Source organism: Dryobates pubescens, chromosome 1 (genome assembly GCF_014839835.1).
Source record: "Dryobates pubescens isolate bDryPub1 chromosome 1, bDryPub1.pri, whole genome shotgun sequence".
In the NCBI taxonomy this organism is placed as follows: Eukaryota; Metazoa; Chordata; class Aves; order Piciformes; family Picidae; genus Dryobates; species Dryobates pubescens.
This window is the reverse complement of record NC_071612.1, coordinates 16,439,179-16,461,724: the sequence shown is the minus strand read 5'-3', so window position 1 is coordinate 16,461,724 and position 22,546 is coordinate 16,439,179. Positions and strand designations below refer to the sequence as shown.

Here is a 22,546-nt window from a genome sequence, read left to right as displayed (position 1 = left end):
CCCTTATATCATAGGTCTACTTATTTGCTTCTGCTAACATGTTTTCTTGCCTTGTGCTGTCGAATAATCCTTGCTAACATGTGGTATATAATTAACATTGAATGCTAAAAAATCCCTCCCATATATGGTAGGGTATTGAAAACCAAAGCTCTTCAAAACATTTTCTCTGTAGACAAAAATATCTTCCACAGGGTTTGTTGAGACAGACTGCCAAGTCTGCAGCCACAGGGAACACTGGATTAGGGGAGCCAGCTCTAAGCAGCAGACTCACTTTATGTTTTCAAAGCTACATATTGCTAGCTTTGCCACTTCAGCAGTTACTGGCATTGAATTAGAGTGTTCATTTATCTGTAGAAGTAATTAATGACAAGCCTATTTTAAAAACAAACTAGTGGCAAATCAATTGTATCTGAGATTCTACCATTGTGTCACGTGCAAATTCCTGTTATAAAAAGTGAAAAACCCACCCTGCAGGACTCATTTTATGTTCAAAGGCAACAGTGTAAAAAAGCCCAACAAAACACTAGACCAGAAGATGACCATACAGAACAGCCTCCACCTCAGTCACTCTTCTGTAGTAAAGTGCTGGTTTGCTATTTTAGTGTTTGCATTTTTTCTTTAAATTATTTTTTATAGTCAGGAAATAATCTGCAGCACAAAAACTGATAAAAAATAACACATATTTTACCCGTATCTTCTTTTAGTGCAGCTGGTAACGTGTTACTATCAAGCATACACAAGGTGAAAAAATGTTTTCACTGTGGAAGTGCAGAGTAAATTAAAGTTGAAGCTTACAATTGTGATTACCTTGGGTAACTGGAAAGGATTTCAGGTGTGATCAGGTCTGTTTTCAAGGCTCCTGTGCAATCAGAAGACGCCCAATCCCCAGAAGTCATTCAGCCTAATAGGTTACTTAAATCTTACATCTATTTCTCTTAAGAATTTCTAGCTTATATGAAACATTTCAGTGCAACATAGAACAAAGTCATACTTCAGAGATGCAGTGGCACAAACTGGCAGTTTACCATTCTATCCACATTTTTCAGAGTAGAAGCTATAAAACTCGTATGTTTGCAACGCACAATGTAATCATAGTGAAATGTGTGATTAGCTGAGTTACTTCAGCTACTCAGAAATTGCAGTTCTATGAGGCAAGCAGTATTTCAGTACTATCTTAATTATACAGTCTGACATGTTTAGGAAAGAAGTCTTCACTAAAAATGCAAAAGCATAGGAGAAATTTCAAATAGTAGTTCCACAAAAGAAAAAAACAGACCACCCTGCATTGTGCCTGTAAAATAAGTAAGAACGACCACAACTTTGGGGAAAAAAACCCAACCATAAACTTAACAGAGAAATTTAATTTCTCCTGATTAATGTATGATTCTCCTGGCTTAAAGTGAGCCATTGAACTTTGTATTAAAAAGCTCTGTCCAAGAACCTGGTCTTACTGAGTTCTAGTAACTGTCTGGGATAACAGGAAGCCAGGAAGTCCGATTAATACAGTGGTCTAGATAATGGTAAAAAAAACCCCACCTAATGCCTTCAATTTAGAGCATGCTGCCAAAACACACGAACTGGCTTCAAATGTGAATCAGGTTCTCAGGGCCCACATAACACATACTGCTTGTTTCAAGTTGTCGAGTCAGTTGTCATGGTGCCGCAATATGGTCAGTGATAAAACCAATTGGTTTGGAGAGGATGAAAGTGTCTCATGCCACAGGTAATTTGCAGACCAGGCATAAAAAACGTTGACTACAACTGAAAATTTACAGCTGACATAAGTGAGGTCCGGATTTCACCAGTCTGCTCTTGAGAGGCCTATTCCTACCTCCAGCAAAACTAGCAGCACCATCAATGATTCAGGAGCGAGTATTAGTACCTTGTCACAGGTCACGAAGAAAACTTCCTACAGAGCGCTTCATTTAGTTGATATCACAACACCATGAGAGAAAACACAAATCCCTATAAGTACAAAATAATTATCCTCATCTGATTGGGCCGTCACAACTAATAACACAGGGTAGTAGCTATATGCCCCTTCACTTAATGACAATAGAGAAGGAAAACATTGCATTTTAAAAGTATGTGCATTTACTTAGCAAAATGTAATGCTTTGACACCACTTTTCCATAACTGTTATGTCCTCACACTACATACTTTTACATAAAACACACACATAGCAAATCTGATACTTAACAACTTAAGCACAGAAAGCTAAACGTGCATGTAATATTTCACATAACCATATACATCCATACACAGAAAACCACGTATGGAAATTCTATATATGGGATATAAACACACATAAGCACACGCACTGTTAAAATATCTTGCTTAATTTGAGTTCAGCATCAACTAAAACACCATTTGTTCACGAAAATGAAAAGAAATTTGTGTCACTGCTTGCTAAACAACACACAAGAGTAAACAAAAATCTCACAGAAGCAGCATACCTGTGTTCATTTTGACAGTGGAGGATTTGCTATAAAAGTCTTCAGATTGCCTGCGGGAAATAAAATGATCTATTAATTTGCACAAGACAGGAATGTGTGGTACAAAATGGCAGCAAGGCTTCTCACAGGGGTGGAGAATCACTGTGATACAAATGGCTGTCCTATTTTAACACAGCTTTAATTAAATCAGTACTGCCTGTCCTTCCAAAGTTAAAGATGAGCTGTTGCTTCCATTATAAGCTACTCTATTTTCGAGCGTTGAGTATCTCTGTTGTAAACATTTTCTCCATTATAAAAAATCCCTATTGATTGATTTTTAATCTTGAAAGTACGAAATGAAAATTTCTCCCATACAGGAATGAGGAAATATTTTTAAAGGCTGTTCACAAGCTTTATCTACTCCTCTGTGCAATCTGAAAGACAGAAAGAGTAGGTATCTCCAAGTATTTTTTAAGCAGTTACCATGTCTTTCTCAATGGTTTGTAAGTAGCAGAGGTGGTTGTTTTCATCCAGTGGTATAATGTGTCTCTACAGACAACACTGACACTTTTAAGGTTGCTCACTGTATTGCTACATACAAAGAATGTGCCGTGGCATCTACAGGAATTAATTTCAAAACTCCCAATGGAGTCAATAGGTACGGAATTAAATCACTATACATCAATGTGCTTTATAAAGGTAGTAATTTGCACAAAAAACCCCAACATAAAATGCATGCAGACATTGAATCTCTTTATTTAGGTATCCCAACTTTATACAGTATTTACAAACAAATAGCAACACTCCACCAAACCAAACTACAGGTGTAGAAAATTTTAAACCACTGATGGTATGTCACAAGACAGACAATTTCCATCTACTACCAGTTTATGTCATAGCCTTATCTTAGGATCAAAAGCTTTAATACCACTTCTATTCAGGCTGATAAACAGATAAATGCAGAAAAGGTTTCTAATGGCATTCTGAATACTGGCCAATGTCAGTTGTACCATTACATATATGCTGCCCACCTTAATTCTGCTGAGCAGGCAGACACACTAGACACCAAAACACTGAGCTAAAAAAAAAAAAGTCATTCTCGCGTTGCACTGTTCCTGCATCAAGTTCAGGAGAAAAACAAAGGGGAAAATCAGAATTTTTAATGTAACATAGCTTCAAAAATTAAATTAAAAGTATAAACTGCCCTATGTTGGAGTAAGTTAGAAGGCATGCATGAAGGACCCTTTTTATCAAGAGAGACTTAAGATACTAATTAATACAAGTAAGCAAAATATTGAAACAGGATTGCAGCTCAACTCAGCAGGAACCCTTACTTAATAATACACATATTGCCATATTCTCTTGTATTCACAAAGAGGCCAGATTCTCCACTGCTTAAAAAAATTACTGGTTTTCAGAAACTATCTGGACTCTGTTACTATTCAGTTTTGTCACAAAAAAAGAAAAAAAAAATAGGAAAAAAAAAAAGAAAGTTGGTTAAACTTCTTGAGAGCTATGGACATAGATATGTAGGAGTAAATAAAGTTTAATTACATTCTTTTTATGCTACAGCTATCAGCAAACTAACTCTATTTCTAAAAGAGCTTTTAAAAATAAGGTAAATTCTATTTTTTTTTTTTTTAATATAAATTGACTGAAATTGTGGATTTCTAGAACAGTTACAGAATATGCTTAAAAGCCTTTAATTCCTACAGTGTTTTCAGGCAGCTAGAGGAGAAACCATTTTCAAGCCTTCTTTAAGCTTGAAACTGACTCACTGATGGTACTGCAAGCAAGCTACAAAATGCAACATGATATTTTATTTTCAGACCCAACAAGTACAGAAATCTTAGAACATTGCAGAGCCAAAATGATTTCCAGCAGGTGGCTTTGGTATAATTACGTAAAGCATGCTTAAGTCTTCTGCCAGCTTTAACAGACAACACTCAATTTTAGCACTACAGCTATGTCCTCCTAAGGGATTTTCTGTCTGAACAGCTTAAACTGCAGTGTTGACACTCAGAGAGGGATTGTATACAAATCACTAACGTTTCCACATTAATCTCATTTTGCTGAAGAGCAAATTAGTCTTGCATACCTGAAAAGTATGCACGTAAGTAAGGCAATATTAGCTGCACTCAAACACTTAACATGAAAATTACCTGGAATTCTCTGCTTCTAAGAAGCTAAAGTAGCATTAAAATACTTAATGATGCTTGCAGTAGGCTCCAAATGAATGAAATGAACTTAATATCTGAAAACATTTTACTCAGCATTGTTATAAGATCTTTAAGATCCTTTCAAGATCTTTAAAGATCCTTACTTCAAGAAAGTTGCAGGTGTCAGAAGGGGGAAGAGAAGGGCTTTCATGCTTTGTCCTTCTGTTCTTCATTGTCTACTGAAAATTGGTTTTTTTTGTGAACGGGTCTGTAAGCAGCAGTAACAGCCCCTGACAGAGGTGAGATAAATGTTCCACTGGAAGCATCAGACACTCTTCACTGCCAAAAATGATGATCAATGATCCTCTCTTAGATAGCTAACGCTGCATTGGAAGGAATGCCCATAATCATTGTGTAGACACAAAGCACTACTGCACTGTGAGTTCCAATAAAAGTGTGCAGATGCATGAGGTTGCAAAGTCAGAAACTGCTGCTCAGTTACCTAGATCAGGCAGGTTTGCTACTAAGCTCCCACCTGATCTTAGCAGCTTAAGAACACTTAAGTTTAACCACGGTAGCATGGCTAACTTTTGCAGAGGGAGATGCAAGATTAACCTTCCTGGCATTCTTCTATAGTTGGCTTCATCTGACAGAGGTAACAGTGCAGGAAATGATCAGATGCTCTAATGCACAAAAATGGCTGTCAGGTTGAATACAGTTTCACTAAAGACATAATATATTATTGTGTATATGTATGTATTATATAACACTACAAAGATTACCTCAGATCAGCAATACTTGGATTGAGAGAGGCTGCTGTAAAGACTTGCGGGAATCTCATTGACACCTGCTCTATTTTCTCCAGGAGACCCTGATAGCTAGCTGTGATCGTTTCTTCCGTTCTCTGTAAGTTCTGAAGTGTGGGGTGCTGCAGGAAGCCATTCTGTCACCCCTTCTGTTCCACATTTATATGGATCTATAAAAAGGGTTAGTGAGAAGTCAAGTAAGGTTTCCCCACCCTCAGTTTGTTCATGAATGCAAGGCATATGTTTTTAATGTTAGACATTTAATTCCATCATCGATCAGACGTAGGAGCACCTACAGATAGATGTAAGGCAAGAGTCCTAACATCCAACCAAACATCAACTAAGTAGGTCCTTTGTGAATCAAAGCCTAACTGAATAGTTAGATGCTTGCACCTCATTCAAAGAATTAAGTGAAACAGATTAACAACTATATACTATAACTACCTATGAATAGAGAACCACCTATCAAAAGTTAGAATTTTCATTAGAATAGCCTTTCCATCTAAAATTCTGGATTATTCTTTTTAAAGCACACATAGAAACTCCTGAAATCATTATAGCTTTATTAATAACTTAACATATTGAAAATTCCTAAATGCCATATAGGAGCATGAGATCAAGGGCATCCAAGCTCATGGTAACTGGTGAGGGGTTTGGAACACAAGCCCTATGAGGACAGGCTGAGGGAGCTGGGGTTGCTTAGCCTGGAGAGGAGGAGGCTCAGAGGAGACCTTATTGCTCTCTACAACTACCTGAAGGGAGGTTGTAGACAGGTCAGGGCTGGTCTCTTCTCCCAGGCAGCCAGCAACAGAACAAGAGCACACAGTCTCAAGCTGCACCAGGGGAAGTTTCAGCTGGATGTTAGGAAGAAGTTTTTCACAGAAAGAGTGATTGTCTATTGGAATGGGCTGCCCAGGGAGGTGGCGGAGTCACCATCACTAGAGGTGTTTAGGAAGAGACTGGATGAGGCACTTGGTGCCATGGTTTAGTTGATTAGATAGTGTTGGATGATAGGTTGGACTTAATGATCTCAAAGGTCTTTTCCAACCTGGTTAATTCTATTCTGTTCTATAAGTCCCACAGACCTATTTCTATGCTTATTGCTAAACATAAGCATAAATATTTTTTCCCCACATGACACTGCCTCACCTTATCAGCAGATGAATACCCCAGTTGTAATTAAAGTGTTTTCAGATAGACAACCAAAGAACAAAACACAGACACACAAGGGCCTTCATGGTTTCTGTAATTTCTACTTTGAATTTGGCTTGCAGGATTGTGAGAACACCTTAATGTTAAATGCAGCAGTCTTTCATATTGCATACAGTTTCAGTAGAAAATGTTCTAAGACTTCCATTTAAATTGGTAGCAACTTAAAAGTCTCTAGACAAACACCTTGAAGCTTCAAATTTCTCCTGACGTTGCATGATTTTTACTAGATATTCTTTTGATTAGATGTGTACTGAAAAACAAACTTGAGTCAAACGTTCACTTAGTTTTTACTTGCTGTCATCTCAAAACACCTCTCAGACAATTCAATATTATTTTCCTAAAATTCAACTGGAAAAGTATACCAACAAAGCTGTTCAAGCTGACAACATGAATTTCACTGCAAAAGAAAGGAGGAGAACAGACTACTTATTTTCTATTCTGGATCTCCATAAAGCTTTATCACTAGAGGAAATTTTATTAATAATTCCAGTCATGCTTATATTATTTTTCCCCTGTTATTTTTGTTTAAATATAATTTTTTAAAAGTCCTATTCACTGCTGACTGTAATTCACATTCCTTACCCTTTTCTCTACTGGCTTCTATAATACAAAATTGTGCATTTCTATAGCTGTTAATAGTGGTTATTTTGTTCCCTGCTTTTGTCTTCTTCTTTCAACATTGTTTTACAGGGACTGTATGTTCAAATTAACTCATTCTCTAGTCTGGAAATTATTTCAGATTACTGTATCAGGGCATGTCACTAAAGCAGTACATTAGTGTCCACAGACACAAAAAGTTCAAGATTCAAGACAAGAGTGCCTAAAACACATACATCTTCTCAGTCCTTCTGCGTCTTCCCTATCAGGAAGGCTTAGATGTCACAGGCACACAAAAGACCCCATATCAGGTAGCCAAAGCCCATACAGAAGAGAGATACCATTGGTGTTCATTTACACATTACTTCACTTTGGTGGGTAGCATGGCACTTCTGATCAGGCACAGATGCTAGGGAAGAGATGTCAGTATTTGGAACCCAGAAGAGAGTATTCATTATGACCCCTAGCTTAGTACGCCAGTAGACACAGCCTGCCTACTTTTCTCCCTAATGGAACAAGGAACTATGTAGCAATCTAGATCACTCTGGAAATGTAGCAACTAGTGACAGAAAAGAAGCCTGATTAAGAAGTGCCAACCATGAAGAAGCATCTATCTTTTAGAAAATACAATTGGTACCCAGAATTCACCTTGAAGTCAGTCTTTGAGACATTCTTTAAAATTTTTCCTCTGATTTTGATTTTTCCAGAAGATCTAAACATTCCTAGAACATCTACAGAGGAGCTTGACTTCCTATCAGCTCTACTCTGGATCTGCAGAACAGGTACCTCTCAGTAGTGAAGCAATATCAAGCACTTTCCTTGGGTCCATCTTAGATTTATTGGTGTTTATGAAGACCTACTCCTGTGAACCCACAATGACATAAAGAACCCACAAAGAGCAATAAAATAGGGAATGATCAGAAGATTTTAGTTCAGATTAAGAAGCATGGCTGTGAAGCAAAAGCTGAAGCAGATTTACTCCATGTTGACCTGAACAGACATATGGTTTCTTCAGTTCTGCTGTTGAAGGAACCACACATCAAAATAATGCAACTTGTACTGTTTACAACACTAGTACATGCACTGTATTATCACCTGGTTTTATATCTAATGAAGTCCAACATGCCTCAATGTTATATAAAGCAAAAAAGCTACAATTCTTACTAATATAAATAGCCAAAGAAAGCACTACTAACCATTGTAATTTGTAACACAGGTAAACTCATGGAATTAAGAGCCATTAACACCAGTTATCTGTAGCTGATAAGGGAATTTCAAAAGTTCTATAGCCATGGTTAATTTTTAAAGACTGAGTTCTGATCTTTTCTTTTCTAAACTGTGAAAAAATGTCAGTATTTGACAGAAACAGATGGAAAGAGAAGAAGCAAGCACACAAAAACCTGAATGATACTGCCTGATATTTAAGGGGCTGAGAAATGACTCAAAGGCAAGCATTAATCTACAAAGCAACTCAAAACACATTTGAGAACATGAAGGAAAAAAAAAAAACCAAACAGTTATTTTCCATGTTCTACTCTTTCCTGCTATTTCACCTTGAACTTATACTAAATTGTCAATGCATTTTATTTAAATATATTCCAGAGATTTCCATCTTGCAATTTCAGTTCTAAAGGTAGACTGTTCTAACATTCTTGGTCCTGATCATGAAGCAGGAAATCAGGAAAACTTGAGGACATTGAAAAAAACCACAACAAAACCTTTAAAAATAAAAGTGAAAAATCAGGCATCAAAAGGGATGTGGAATCTGCCCATACAGGAGAGAGACTTCAGGCCCTTGTTACTAAATTCTGTTGCTGAAGAACACTCATGAGAAAAGGTCTCATCTCAGAACTGTCCAATGACCCACAAAGCAAAAAAGATCAGGCAAACAAAGGATATTCATAACAATTGATTCCTTTTCAGTTGTGGCATTCACCTGTTACTTTTTAATTTTATATTATAAATTCTTGGGAACAGAGACTAATTTAGATCTGTCTCTGCATGCCTTATAGAGCAATGCCATGCTGGTCCTTGATTTGAAGTCCTTGTGTACTGCGATGCCACATACAATACGGTACAGTACAAAATACTATAGCAAACAATGTTAAGTGAGGACACGTCAAAAGTTCAGTCAAACCAAGAGAGGCTGCTTAACCAGAGAACATGAGGTCCAGATATATGCAATACCAGTCAAAAGAATAACAATGAAACCAACTAAATTATAGAAAGAATTTTTTTTTTTAAAATGTTGATCAAATACAGCATCTGAAGTTTCATTAACTATACCTACTCATTGTTTTGTGTCACAGGATACACTGCAGCTGCTAAGATAAAAAACACTGCAAAATTCTACAACCACAAAACTGCTCCAATGCTGCCACAAATAATTATTTAAAACCTGGTATTTTCCAAGATAATTATTGTTACATTTCCATAGACAAGAATTCATCTAACCACTACCCATAGAGTACATGGCCTCTACTACAGAAATTGTTATCCATATAACCATACAACTGTTATCTATTAGAATGTATAAAGGCTGTATTTTCTGCCTGCAAGTAGCATTCATTTCTGTAAAAGGCTAATTTTACAATTACCAGATTTAACTTTAGTAATCAGAGGACTTATTTTTCCCTCTCAGTTTTGTCCAGGAAATACAGATAATATATTCTTACTCCTTTGGTTAAGTATGCTAATCATTGATCATGCTATTCCGTTATCCCTTGCTCAGTTCATGCTTTCATATGCCCCTGTCTGAACATAATAGTCCAATATCTGATTTTCCAGTGTGGGGATAAAGCACTGATATGCTACTCTCACTCCTGTTATACTTTCTGCACTTAAATGAGAAAGAAATCACTCAGACAGTGAAGAGCAGAGACAAGATCATCCTATACCAACACAGAAGATTGTATCTTCCCAATTCTGATTGTATAATAACAGCAGGTTGAATAATAGATAATTCTATGAGCCACACCATGTATTCAGAATAACCACAAGAGCATCTAAATGGAATTTACATTTGGCTCAGAACTTCACTGACTAGACTCATTCTGCAAAATTAGAAAGATTTGTCTCTAAGGAATACTTATAAGTCTTTTTTTTGAACCTAGAATAACCCTCAGCATTTCTTACTGAAAAAATGTGCTCAGGGAAAACAAAGTGCCTGTGCATGTACATGCCCACATGCCTGTGTCTTTCACCTGCAATCTACACATATATGTAGCTTTTAATAAATAATAACTAAAGAATTGTTATGGTGTAAAAACAACAACAACAAAACCCCCAAACCAACAAACAAAAACCACAGCAGAATTAATTTACTTGTGTACAGAAAAAAAAATACATTCTTTGGGTAAGGTGCTATGCCATGTTTGACCATTATCCAGCATGCAGCCTTGAACCTTATTTACGGCTGTTAGTTTTCCCTCAAGGTTTGCCTTAAAAATTGACCATTGTAACAGTTATGCAGGTCAAACAAACTAACACTGGGTCAGAAAGCCACTGCTCCCTCACTAAAATAATAAGTAGACTGATGATGAAGATTTCGTTAAGTTTGGGTAACTGAATTGGTCAGGATACTTTGAATATTAACAGTGCTAATCAAACTCACCCCTCGTTTGCAGCTGTGGGCATGCATGTTTAGCACTTTAACAGATCAGAGGTTTGTTCCAGGCATGCAGCCAATGTGGAACAAAGTCAGGAACCACCTGAGAGGCAGCTGGGTGCCTGTACAGCACTGTGAAGTGTAATATGGGCTGCCTGCACAGGTGGGAGTTTTCCATACTCTTCCACAACAATGCACAACAGCCACTACCACTGGGAACAAACCAGCAGGAGCACAAACCAAGATGAAGACTTAAGTCTTCCACTCTCCCAAACCTACTTCTGCATCGCATGAGATGATCCAACTTGTGGTCTGGATAAGGCCACAGATTTGCACAAACAAACAGCTATAAAACTATTGAAATAACTGCATCTGCATGGAGGGAACAAATGGAAGCAACAAAGGCAACTTTAATTGGCATTTCCTACCCATATCCTTCTCAGTGTTAATGTAATTAGTTCTTTTGTCACTGTCTAGATTTGCTTTCCTTCAGAAAGGAAGGGAGAAATCTGGAGTCTCTATCTGTCACCACAGGGACATTTTTCTAGTCACTAGACAAACCTCTGCCTTTTCAGCTAAAGAACTTAGGTAGCTGCAGTGATCTTGCAGCTCTCAGCCTCAGAGTCCTTCCTAGTCAGTCGTACCTTCATCTGACTTAAATCCCACTTTTCCTGGCACAACTCTCCAAACCAAACTCCCCTTCCCCTACCAGAGGCATTTTGTCACAATCTGCTGCTTTTATTCCCTCAGTCTTCAAGCCAGGCTGACTTTTCCTCTGCAAAGAGTGGTCTCTAGTAGATCTGAAAACCAGCAAACACCATCACCGTATTTTCAGCTTGCTCTAGTATTCATTGCAGTAGCAACCACATGAATGGTCCCACTCATTCCCTCTAGCATCCCTGGCACTTGAAAGCATTTATGCACTCAATTCTAATTTTCAATTCATGTGTGATGGGAATGAATTTTCAGATATTCTGATTTTGCCAAATCTCTACTGAACACTTTCAAACAGATTTTTCAGCAATGCACAGATTTTTCAGCAGTTTTTTTTACAGGTGTTAAGAGTCACATTCCTAACAAAGTTCTGTTAAAGTTCATGACTGTACTCCGCCCACCAAGTCCAAACCTTGCTAAGCCCTGGGTGACCACAATTTTCAATGTGACAAAATGACTACATTGTGGAATCACGACCTCTGCCTTTCCACAAGAAACTTGACACAAGATCTTAAAAAAGGAAATTACAAATGAGTTCATGACTAACAGGTGCCACCAGGTCACCCCAGCTAGTTTACCAAGGTTAGTAATGCAGTTCTACAGAAAAAAACCACAAAAAACCACCAAACACTTCAATGTTTGGAAGTTTTAATAAACAGGTTGTTTCCTTACTCTCATGATGTCTTCCCTGTTTTGCTTTCTAAACCACCTAGTGAAGTTTTGCCATGGGTACAATCCTCCGGACTGCTGACACCAACAGGAATCCTGAATTGACTGTATGGGTTTAATACTGGTCCCAAATAAAATGTTACTTTGAAGTTATCAGATTATTTTAAATGTACCTGCAGCAGCCACAGTTCTAACACCACCGCAGGTGCTGTTCAGGGCTGCATTGTTCTGCACTGTAAGCATCACTCAACTAATTCCTGGAGTGCTAGCACAGGAGATGGTATCTGTTTCATGAAAATGTGTAGATCAGTTACATGCCTTGCTGTAATACCAGCTACTCAACCTCATCAAATGCAGTGTGACTAACAAAAAGAGGATAGAGAATATAATGGAGCATGATAGGAAACTTTCCTTCACGAACCAGTCCTCAGTTTACTTAATTACTAAAATGATGTCCTCAGCTTAATGTAGTGTATGTAATATTTTAATGCAGGTTTTCACAGTATTTGGCTTAGTTACTTTTAAAATTTGCAACAGTAAATGCAGTTCACTTAGCAGACGTTCTCAGCTCCCACACAATTATAGTATTATATAACTGCAGTCACCTACCACACAGCGCACTGCAGTGTGCCATTTTAAAAGTCACTGCTAGCTGCTCATTAAGTTCCTCTACTACACAGAGTGCAACTGAGTTCAACTGCATGCCAACCCACACTTATGCATTACTTGAAGCATGGCTCCTTCTCACATATATTTCACATGAATGTATACAAGGTAACATGGTGGTGTACTGATTTTGTTTAGCATTGTTCAGAAACAGAAAATAACATGACATTCCATGACTCTAACTAATACACTGGCTGTTTAATCACAGAATAATCTGGTTGGAAGACACCTCAAAGATCATCCAGTCCAATCCTCAACCCAGCACTGAAGGGGCAAGATGCAGTAATTTTTCAAATATTGCAAATACCTTCAAAAATGGAAATTTAGCTGCAAAAAAGGCTCAGCATCAACAGAGACTGAGAAAAAACACGAGTAAAATAGTTGTCTTTCTGTACCTTTCACCCCTAACTGTATAAAAATGAGACATTTTAAATAGGGTTGAGACCTTCCTTTACTGATCAGTGAGGGGAACAACATTTGCTTCAATAGGGATTGGATGTAGCACTTGGTGCCATGGTTTAGTCATGAGGTCTGTGGTGATGGGTTGGACTTGATGATCTTTGAGGTCTCTTCCAACCTTGGTGATTCTGTGAATGTTGTCATGGCAGCCTGTCATCCCTTCCTTTCAGCTTAGCCATATGAAAACCCATGAGACTTATGCCAGGAAGAAGTGTCAGGGAGCTCTGGCATTTCTCAGCACAGCAGCTTTCTGAGATGCTTCCAGCAGAAGCAGCAGTTCAGCAGTCCCCACAGTGGAGCACAACATCTTTAGAATTTCCATTTTCAGATGTTTCTGCAGACAGAATAGTACTGGCTAGATCTGGAGAAGTAATTGGTAAATTTCAATTGCTTTGCAAATGGTGGCCCAATATAGGAGACATAAGTTTTTTAACATCTGTCACAAATTTCGAGGCTTAAAGCATGAAAATATCGTAACAGTGGGACTCACCAATAAGTTCACCTTCTCCTTTTTAATTACTTTTATATTTAATAGTGTGGCTTAGAGGAACATTATTTAGATTTTTTTTTTACTTAACTATAATTCAATTCCAAAAATAAATTTATGGAGTTTGCATTTAAACTTTCACATTAAAAAAGTAAGACAGAATTGTATGGCAGATGGATGGAGAATAATGCTTTTTGTTTCTTAAACCAATCACTCAACATTTGAAGGACCAACATCAAATCAGATCTAAGAATTTAGAGTGGCAAGTTACTGATACTTCACCTAAACTTTCTGAGGGAAAAGGAAGAAACCACACTGTACTTATTTTTTCTTAACCATCATCTCTGTTGCTAAAGAATGGATGCTTCTTTTTTGTAAACATGTTTGAAGCCTTTGAGGATACCTATGGAAGCCTATAAACCGGATCTGTGCTCTAGTGCAGGACTGCTCCATACAGTCTTCAGCACAAAGAAAAGTAGAGTGGAAGAGAAGACCTTACATATAATCAGCAGTGAATTATTAATTAGGGCCATACCATCCAAAACCAATTGCATTTTTATGAAGTGCACAAACTCTGAAACAGCAAATGCTTCCGAATATTAAGTGAACCAGAACTGTAGGTTTAAAGAGAGATTATCTGCTCCCTTGTGCCCTTGGCACTTCTATTTTATATTGAATATTCTACTGTCTTTTGGCCTCAGTGCTGGCTGGCAAACACAATTCCTCCTTCCACTCCAGCCAGCATTTTTAGAGACTATATAATTTGCTTCAGTTCAGTAGATTTTAGAAGTACTGATGCTAGCTGAAACTAAAAAGCTAGTTAATGAGCAAGAAAGATACAAATACACCTCGGTCATATCCTCCATCACAATTCATTGGCTGGAGAAGGCAGCTATTATGTACCCCATTTTTAGCGACTATCAGGCAAACCTCTTCTACATATCTGCACTTGGACAAAAGCTGCCCATGCATGCATAAAATCTGTTCATTTCCATAAGCATATAGAACTAAATGCTGCATGCTAGGTTCCTCTGAGGAGACACTTTGTGCTTAGTGCAAGCATGCAGCAACAAGTCCTCTACTTTTCTGCTAAAAATGTAAGGAAGTTGTGCTTAAACTCAATGGTTTAAAAAGTTTTGCACAAGAGTAGCACAGCAGTCTCATGTAAACGGTACCAAATCAATGATTAAATGAATTCAGAGCAAAAAGTGAGTCAGACTTAACAATGTATTCTATTTGGATAATATTATTAATAGAAAGAGTCCTACCACAAACTAAAAGGAACAATTTTCTTTAACACTTCTGTATTTTTTTCTGCTTGTCCTCTACTCACAGCTCCTGTCTCATTCTTCTAATCTTAGAAATAGTGAAGAATGCAAATACTTCCTGCTATTTCCTTAGCTATTATAAACCAGTGCAGTTCAATGATGCATCTTTAGTTTAGGATCCAACCCCTTAACCACCACACGTCTATTAAAAAAGTGTTTTAGACAAAATAGCCCTGTGTAATAGACACTACATGCTACAGAATTTCTTTCAACACTTATGGCACAAAACATAATACAAGTGTTCTTGGTTTTGTTGGTGTTTTTTCCTTTTTTATTTCTTTCCTTCCAATTAAAGCCTTAGGAGACTACGGAAATAGAAACTACTCCTAAGCATTAATAAGTCACCTATGAGTATCCACTGAACCTACATTGCTGCAGTTAATGTTCTTGGGTAAATCACAATTTGCAGTGGCCTGTCAACATTAAATGGAGAATGGTATATATTATTGTATTACCATACATCAAGTGGAAGGCGACAGAACAACTATTATGATGTAAAAGTTCTACCTGTCTGCCTACACAAAGCAGATATAGGATGTACGTGTGGTATTATGAATGCTTTCCTATGAGGACTTGTCTGCAGAAGCACCACAAAGCAGATGCAAGCTGTTCAGTGGCTCTAAGATGATTCTTGGGTTTTATAATTTCAGATAATTCACAATTTTAGTTTGTGATAACTACATCTGTCTTAAATTTTCACACATGAAGCATGCTCAGTGATTTAATACAAGTTCCAGATAGATCATCAAGTCCAACCTATCACGCAACACCATCTAATCAATTAAACCATGACTCTGAAGTGCCTCATCCAGTCTCTTTTTAAACACTTCAAGTGATGGTGACTCCACCACCTCCCTGGGCAGCCCATTCCAATGGAGACTCACTCTTTCTGTGAAGAATTTCTTCCTAACATCCAGTCTAAACCTCCCCTAGTGGAGCTTGAGACTGTGTCCTCTAAAAAACCCAAAAGTCTCCAAAGTACCACCTCATTGTGAAATTCCAATGACCAGTATCGGCAAACAGTTTTGTCACCTTTTATTCCCCTATACAGTTAAGTTTTTCATATGGTTTGCAAGCACAAAATACATTGTACTTATGAAAAAATAATCAAATCCATGCAAATTTCTTATGCTAGTTTAATCTTGTCACGTTACAGAAGCACTATTTCTATGACACCAAATATATTTTAGTGGCTTCCCGACTTCACAGCATGAACACAGCTTGACCCAGAGGCAAAAAAATTTTTGTTCATTCTATCTCAAAGCAACAGAACTTATCACTCCATTTTCTCCACTAAATGTAACTCCACAGCTAAAGATGCAGTTTTTAACTGAATGTAGTTGTACAAGCGGGGACTTGAAATAGACAAGCAAGGTTCTTGCATTGCTGCATTTTGTCAGTTTCTGTGCTCTGAAAATCTAACCACAGTGGCTTATTTTAAGAACTTCACCTGCCCTTTTACTATACAAATTCACTCTTTTGAAGAGCTAAGCATTATTAGCAGGACTTCACTGGTAAAAACATCATTTTACTGAAGTAACCATGACTGGTCTTTCTGGTTGTGTTGCTGTGCTGAGTTACGAAAGATTTGTGTCCTGTGGTTTACTTGATTTAATTTTGTGTTCCACTTTTAGAATAGAATAGAATTAACCAGGTTGGAAGAGACCTTTGAGATCAAGTCCAATCTATCATCCAACACTATCTAATCAACTAAACCATGGCACCAAGCACCCCATCCAGTCTCTTCCTAAACACCCTCAGTGATAGTGACTCCACCACCTCCCTGGGCAGCCCATTCCAATGGCCAATCACTCTTTCTTATAAAGAACTTCTTCCTAACATCCAACCTAAACTTCCCCTGGTGCAGCTTGAGACTGTGTCCTCTTGTTCTGTTGCTGGTTGCCTGGGAAAAGAGACCAGCCCCCACCTGGCTACAACTTCCCTTCAGGTAGTTGTAGACAGCAATAAGGTCTCCTCTGAGCCTCCTCTTCTCCAGTCTAAGCAACCTCAGCTCTAACAGCCTCTCCTCATAGGGCTTGTTGCCACTTACATAAACATCACCGCATGTGGAAGTAAAAAGCACTTTTTTTATCCATGTCTTCTTCCAAGACATGGGAGGACAAAGAGACACCCTTTCTACTGACCTCAATCTATGATTTGTACTCAAGACCTCCTATCTGTGAGAATTTTTGTACGACATGTGAGCTGATGTGACTTTAAGAAAGTAGGTATGTCTAAAAGGCTCACAGTATCTACTAATCTGAAGGACTCTAACACACTTGAGTTGCAGAGTCACAGGAAAGCAGTCCTTACCTTTGCCAAAATTATACTTTTGACATTTTTTCTTGTAAAAAGTTATGCACCACAGGCCTTTGAGCTTGCAATTCATTCCCATAGTGGTGAGAAGATTATTACTTGCTTCTTTCTTTGAGGAGGCTAAACTAGGTGAATACAAACCTGAATTACAGCAAACTGCCTCTTGGCTAACTATGTTTAGCAAGTTATTTCACACAGATTTGCCTTCATGACTCATACACAAAGTGGGTGGGTATTACCACTGGTAAGTCGCACTGTTTTCAACCGCTACTCTTTGGCTGCTGTAGAACATTTTGCAAGCTGCTGTCCCACACAGAGCAGATTTCCTTGAAGTATGACAGCAGGAAACAACTCTGGGCGTAGCTGGACAGGCACTCATTGTTTTGAGCTTCCACTGTATGCAAAATTAGCAAGTCATTCAGAGGTCAGAGGCATCATAGTATTCCACTGGCTGAGCAGTGCTACTCTATTGCATGTTTGATTCATCTTTGCAGCTCTTGGAGCTGTTTCCCAGCAGACAGACATGGGAAGTGTTTAATAACAGAGAAGGCATGAAGTGGTTTTATAAGATCAGTTTCTCTGCACTGCTTTTGATGAGACCTTTTAGAAGGCATTTGAGAGGAGCCTGGAAAATTCTTCCTGGGGGAAAAGAAGTGGTAATACTGAGCCATGAACTAAATCACAGTAGCCACAAGGGACAATGCAGAGCACATGCTAAAGAGCTTTTCACTGATAAGGCATTCTTAAAACAAACAAACAAATTTATAAAATATGTCAGAATAAATTCATCATCTGGACTCTACCTCAGGGTACCTGGACACATTTCTCAACATGAGAACAAAGAATCAGTATGAACTCTGGCAAAGTGTCATTTGTTAAATATATGAAACAAACTATACTGCAAGGGAGCATGAAAACATGCTTGGCAGAAATTTTGTACTGAACTTTTTGGAGCTTCATGTATGTTTAGCGCAAAAAAACCCCAGGTAACCAGTCTTACAACTTTGGCTTTCCTTAAATTCACTATACTTCTCTAAGGTCCAATCTAAATTTCATGGTAAAAGTACTCCAGTAATCACTCCTTTTGTTGCTCTCCAATTCTGACTGAAATCATGCAAACTCCTCTTTAACTATTTATCCAGTGAGTAACTCACACTGATGTTACCCGTCACAGCGATGTGGAATGAATTTAAACGTTGTCAAACTCTTTTGAGAGTAAGCAATCTTTATTCTGAGGTAGTTTGCTTTTATTTCCATTTCTTTGTAAACAGATGGCACGTGTCCCACCTAACACACAAATCATCCATGTCTCCCAATCAGCTCCTGTTGAACGGCGTACCATAACTGACAGTGTTTTCACCCTTTGTCGTGTTTTCACACAGCTGAGCCCAAAGGGGTGCTGGAGGAGGACTTAAGATACCCAGAAACCTCACCTTCAGGAACAATAGTATTTGGAACCTCCTGGTATTGTAAACTAACCAGACATAGGTTTGTATTTTGCAAACTATGAAACAATATAACAGTATACACCAAACATTCAATCCTACAAGATCACGACAAAAGAGTTGTTTGGGCGGTGTTGGATTGGTTGATGGGTTGGACGCGATGATCTTGAAGGTCTCTTCCAACCTGGTTTATTCTATGTATTCTATGTATTCTATATCATAAAGCTATAAGCAGACCACCTCCGTTTTGAATTTTTTTACAGCTTTACAGTCACTGCAAGATTAGTTCTATTATGCATGAAAGAAAAACATTGGGCTTGTTTTTTTTTTCCCCCCCTATTTTCACTTGTTTTACATCTAGATTCTCAGCACCTAATTAAAAGAAAGAAATATTTTAGGCAGGCTTTACAGAAAGGCCTTGTGCTATGCAATTATCTTTTTAATGGAAAATTTTCAGCAGGGATCTCTTGTCCTTGGACTAGTGCTGTGAGTACTACAAATGCCCACTAATACCATGCGTGCCTAATTAGATGACTGTGGGTCCTATTCAGAAACATCCCCAGCCTGCATAAGTGCAAATAGCTTTTTGTATGTAAACAATTATTTCATGAGATTCATTGAACCCTTTCATTAAAATCTTTTCATCCTTCATGTACTAAGAAGAAATGTTCAGTTCAAAGTCCCAGCCCCATATAATTTTAAAAGTATGCACTTAAAAGAAAAAAAATCAGGGAAGTATGTTTTGAATTTTTTACTTCATTATGAAACAAGAAATTAAATCTGTGTAGAGGAAGGGCAGAAGGCACCAGCAGCAAGATTTGAAGCCATGCTGAGGTATGTATGCTAATTACTTTATAATTTGCTGTCCTTCCTAGAGTAAATATTGAATTACAGAAAAGATATTGATACCAAGTGCTACAGAAACTCTATGGTTGACTTTGTCACAATTTGACTTGACACAGAACTTGACTTTGTCACAAATTATGAACTAACTGACAACTATTGTAGCAATTTCCAGGCTTTGTTTCCTGGCATACAATGCCTTCGGCAGATATTTTCCATAAGCATCGACTAAACAATGCAGTGCTTTTTACACGCTGGCCAGAGAGGTGAGCTCCTGCCTCGTCTGCAGCCTGCACGGCTCAGGCAGCACAGTTTGTAGGCAGATTATCTCCTTTCAAAGGCACAGGAGCCTCAGATCAAGGTAGGTAGGCAAAGAGGGTACTTGAGAGCTTCATGATAGAAAGGCCTGAAGCAAATTTCCTTTGCTATCTTAAGACAGATGAGGCTGTTATACATGTTATAAAACATATCTGAAGTCTGCAAAGATCCCCAAATAACCTTTGATTTCCACAGGTTATCAAATGAGGTCACTAGCTTCAAGGCTTTGTACTTGACTGTCATGCTGCTGTGTTACATTATGATGCCATATTACAGTAACAGCATAGTACTGAGCTTGCACCAGATCTGAAGCCACAGCAGCAGAGTATTATCTCAGCCTTTGTGCACCCTCTGTTAGGCATCTCGCAGTCCCTAGGCACAGTATGTGGAATTTGTACACAGAATAAGATGGCCAAGGGTGATCTTTGCTCCCAAAGTGGTAAACAGAATCATCAGCCTAAAACCTGCCTACTTACCATTTTTTAGCCTCATTAAAAAAGCTTAGAGTGAAAAAATTGTTCCATGTGACACAAACAATTTTCTGATGAAAGACAATCTGCAAGAAGTTGACAAATTAAGAAAATCAAGCCAAAGAAAAACCACTACCATCAGACGCTTTCTTTTTCTCTTAAAAATTGTGCTGATATATTCCCAGTTACAGATATTGCTGTGGTGTATTTAGAAGACACAGATGCTGTGCATATTGTGGAGGAATTCAGTTTTCTGATTCAAATATTTGAGGCTGAAATACTGGCTAATACCAGACCTGCAGTAGATTTCCACTCTTAGCTTTCTCATTTAAAAATATTAGGGCTCTGATTCACAGTCCTTAATGTATGCTAACAAAATCCAGGGTCTTCTGTGAGATGAAAGCACATGCTTTTCTGTATAAGGATAGGATTATTCCCAAGCTGAAAGTAAGCATCCACTGTAGAAACCTGCTAGATTCAGGCCTAAGAAGGAAACCTCCTGTTAAGCAGATTTCCATTATTGGTTTTGCATATTAGAAAACAGACATTTTCTTCTTGCACACAGTTAACTGAGCACAGTTAGCTTATCTTAGAAGCAGCCCAAAATTTCTGTGGCTACTGTAGGAACTGGAAAAGCATTGACTGGAAAACTGTAATTTTGTAACAGAGCAAGTTCAGGGATATTTTTATACTTTCTGCTTTGACCAGCATTTTATACATGGCATTTCTTGTCTTTAATTCATTCCAAAAATGTCCTCTCCAAATATTTTTTCCATATCTAGCCACGAGATGCTGTTTCTTTTCTAAGAATAAACAATATTTCCGTTTACAAAAATGTCAGTCAAAATCCTGGACGTGAACATATCTTTATATAGTAAAAGCACCCAAAGCTTTCTTGTCTGGTATGTGGTTACAAACAGGCAGCCATATTAGGTGGGAACCTATAAAGTCAGATTTCCCTACATACCTGATTGGTCATACTTATAGAAATATCCAGTGGAAACAGCAAGTTTATTTTTCCTTTGCTTCTTTTCTCTCTGTTCCCCCACCCCCACACCCCCTGTTTGCATTAAATGGAAACTCATTTATATCTTTGACATCTAATATACTGAATATGGTTGCTTGTGCAAAAGAATCCTGTTGATACCATATTAAATTTGCATTTCAAGCTGGAGTCAGAGCATTACATGAGGTGAGTGGGGGAAACTTGAAAATTAGCTACAAAATTGAAGAAGAAGAATGGCAGTTAACATTTGAGAGTATATTATGTACACCATGTGGTGAGGATTAAATGGTGTTAAATTTGAAAACCTGTTTGTATCCCTTGCAAAATAAACGCATTAAAAAAAACAACCCACAAAGCAGCTCTGAATTCAGAAGGTGTGAAAGTCTTCCTCTCAGAATAATAAATATGTTAGGCATTAAAAAGTAATTAATTTCAATTACTTTCAACGTTGGGCACAGCCTAATAAATGGTTTTTAAAGGAAGACAGCATGCATATTGCAGGCTATTTATGTTTGTAGCTGTGCTCTGCCAACAAATGAACTACTACCAGTTTTATAAATGAAGCATTTAGGATACACAACAAAATAAAGGAAAATTGTACCAAATACTCTGTAGATTCTTTTATTAGTATTTTTTTGCCCCCCAAAAAAATCTCTCAAAACCAAAATCCTTTACTACTGGTTTGCATGGTTCTGCCTCACTTCTGCCTTTATAAAATGTATATTAAAAGTGGTAATAGGAAAAGAAGCAGATGCAGATGAGGGTCCCTGGCTCATTTGAAGAGCTGAACAAAAACCAAACAAATAATTTTTTAAAAAAAATTAAAAATCCTTAAGACCCTTCCCCCACCTTATTTCATCTCACAACATCAATGATAAGGTGAAAAAACCCAAGCCTGAACTGTGATGGCTTGCTAAGATCCAATATTGTCTGCCTCTGATCAATTCCAAATGCCAGATTTCATTGATACATTCCCTTTTATCCAGTCTCTTCCTTTTTGCATATAGGA

The 22,546-nt window shown here is 37.8% G+C and overlaps 1 protein-coding gene across 1 annotated transcript in view; it reads right to left on the bottom strand.

Annotated features, from left to right (window-relative positions):
* The window catches only part of SORBS2 (sorbin and SH3 domain containing 2), a 143,523-nt gene that overhangs the window by 78,529 nt on the left and 42,448 nt on the right, over positions 1–22,546 (bottom strand). The window contains exon 4 of the mRNA XM_054161828.1: positions 2,457–2,506. Within this exon, the coding sequence (XP_054017803.1) occupies positions 2,457–2,466 (10 nt within the window). The 5' untranslated portion in view covers positions 2,467–2,506. The remainder of the gene's footprint in view (positions 1–2,456; positions 2,507–22,546) is intronic.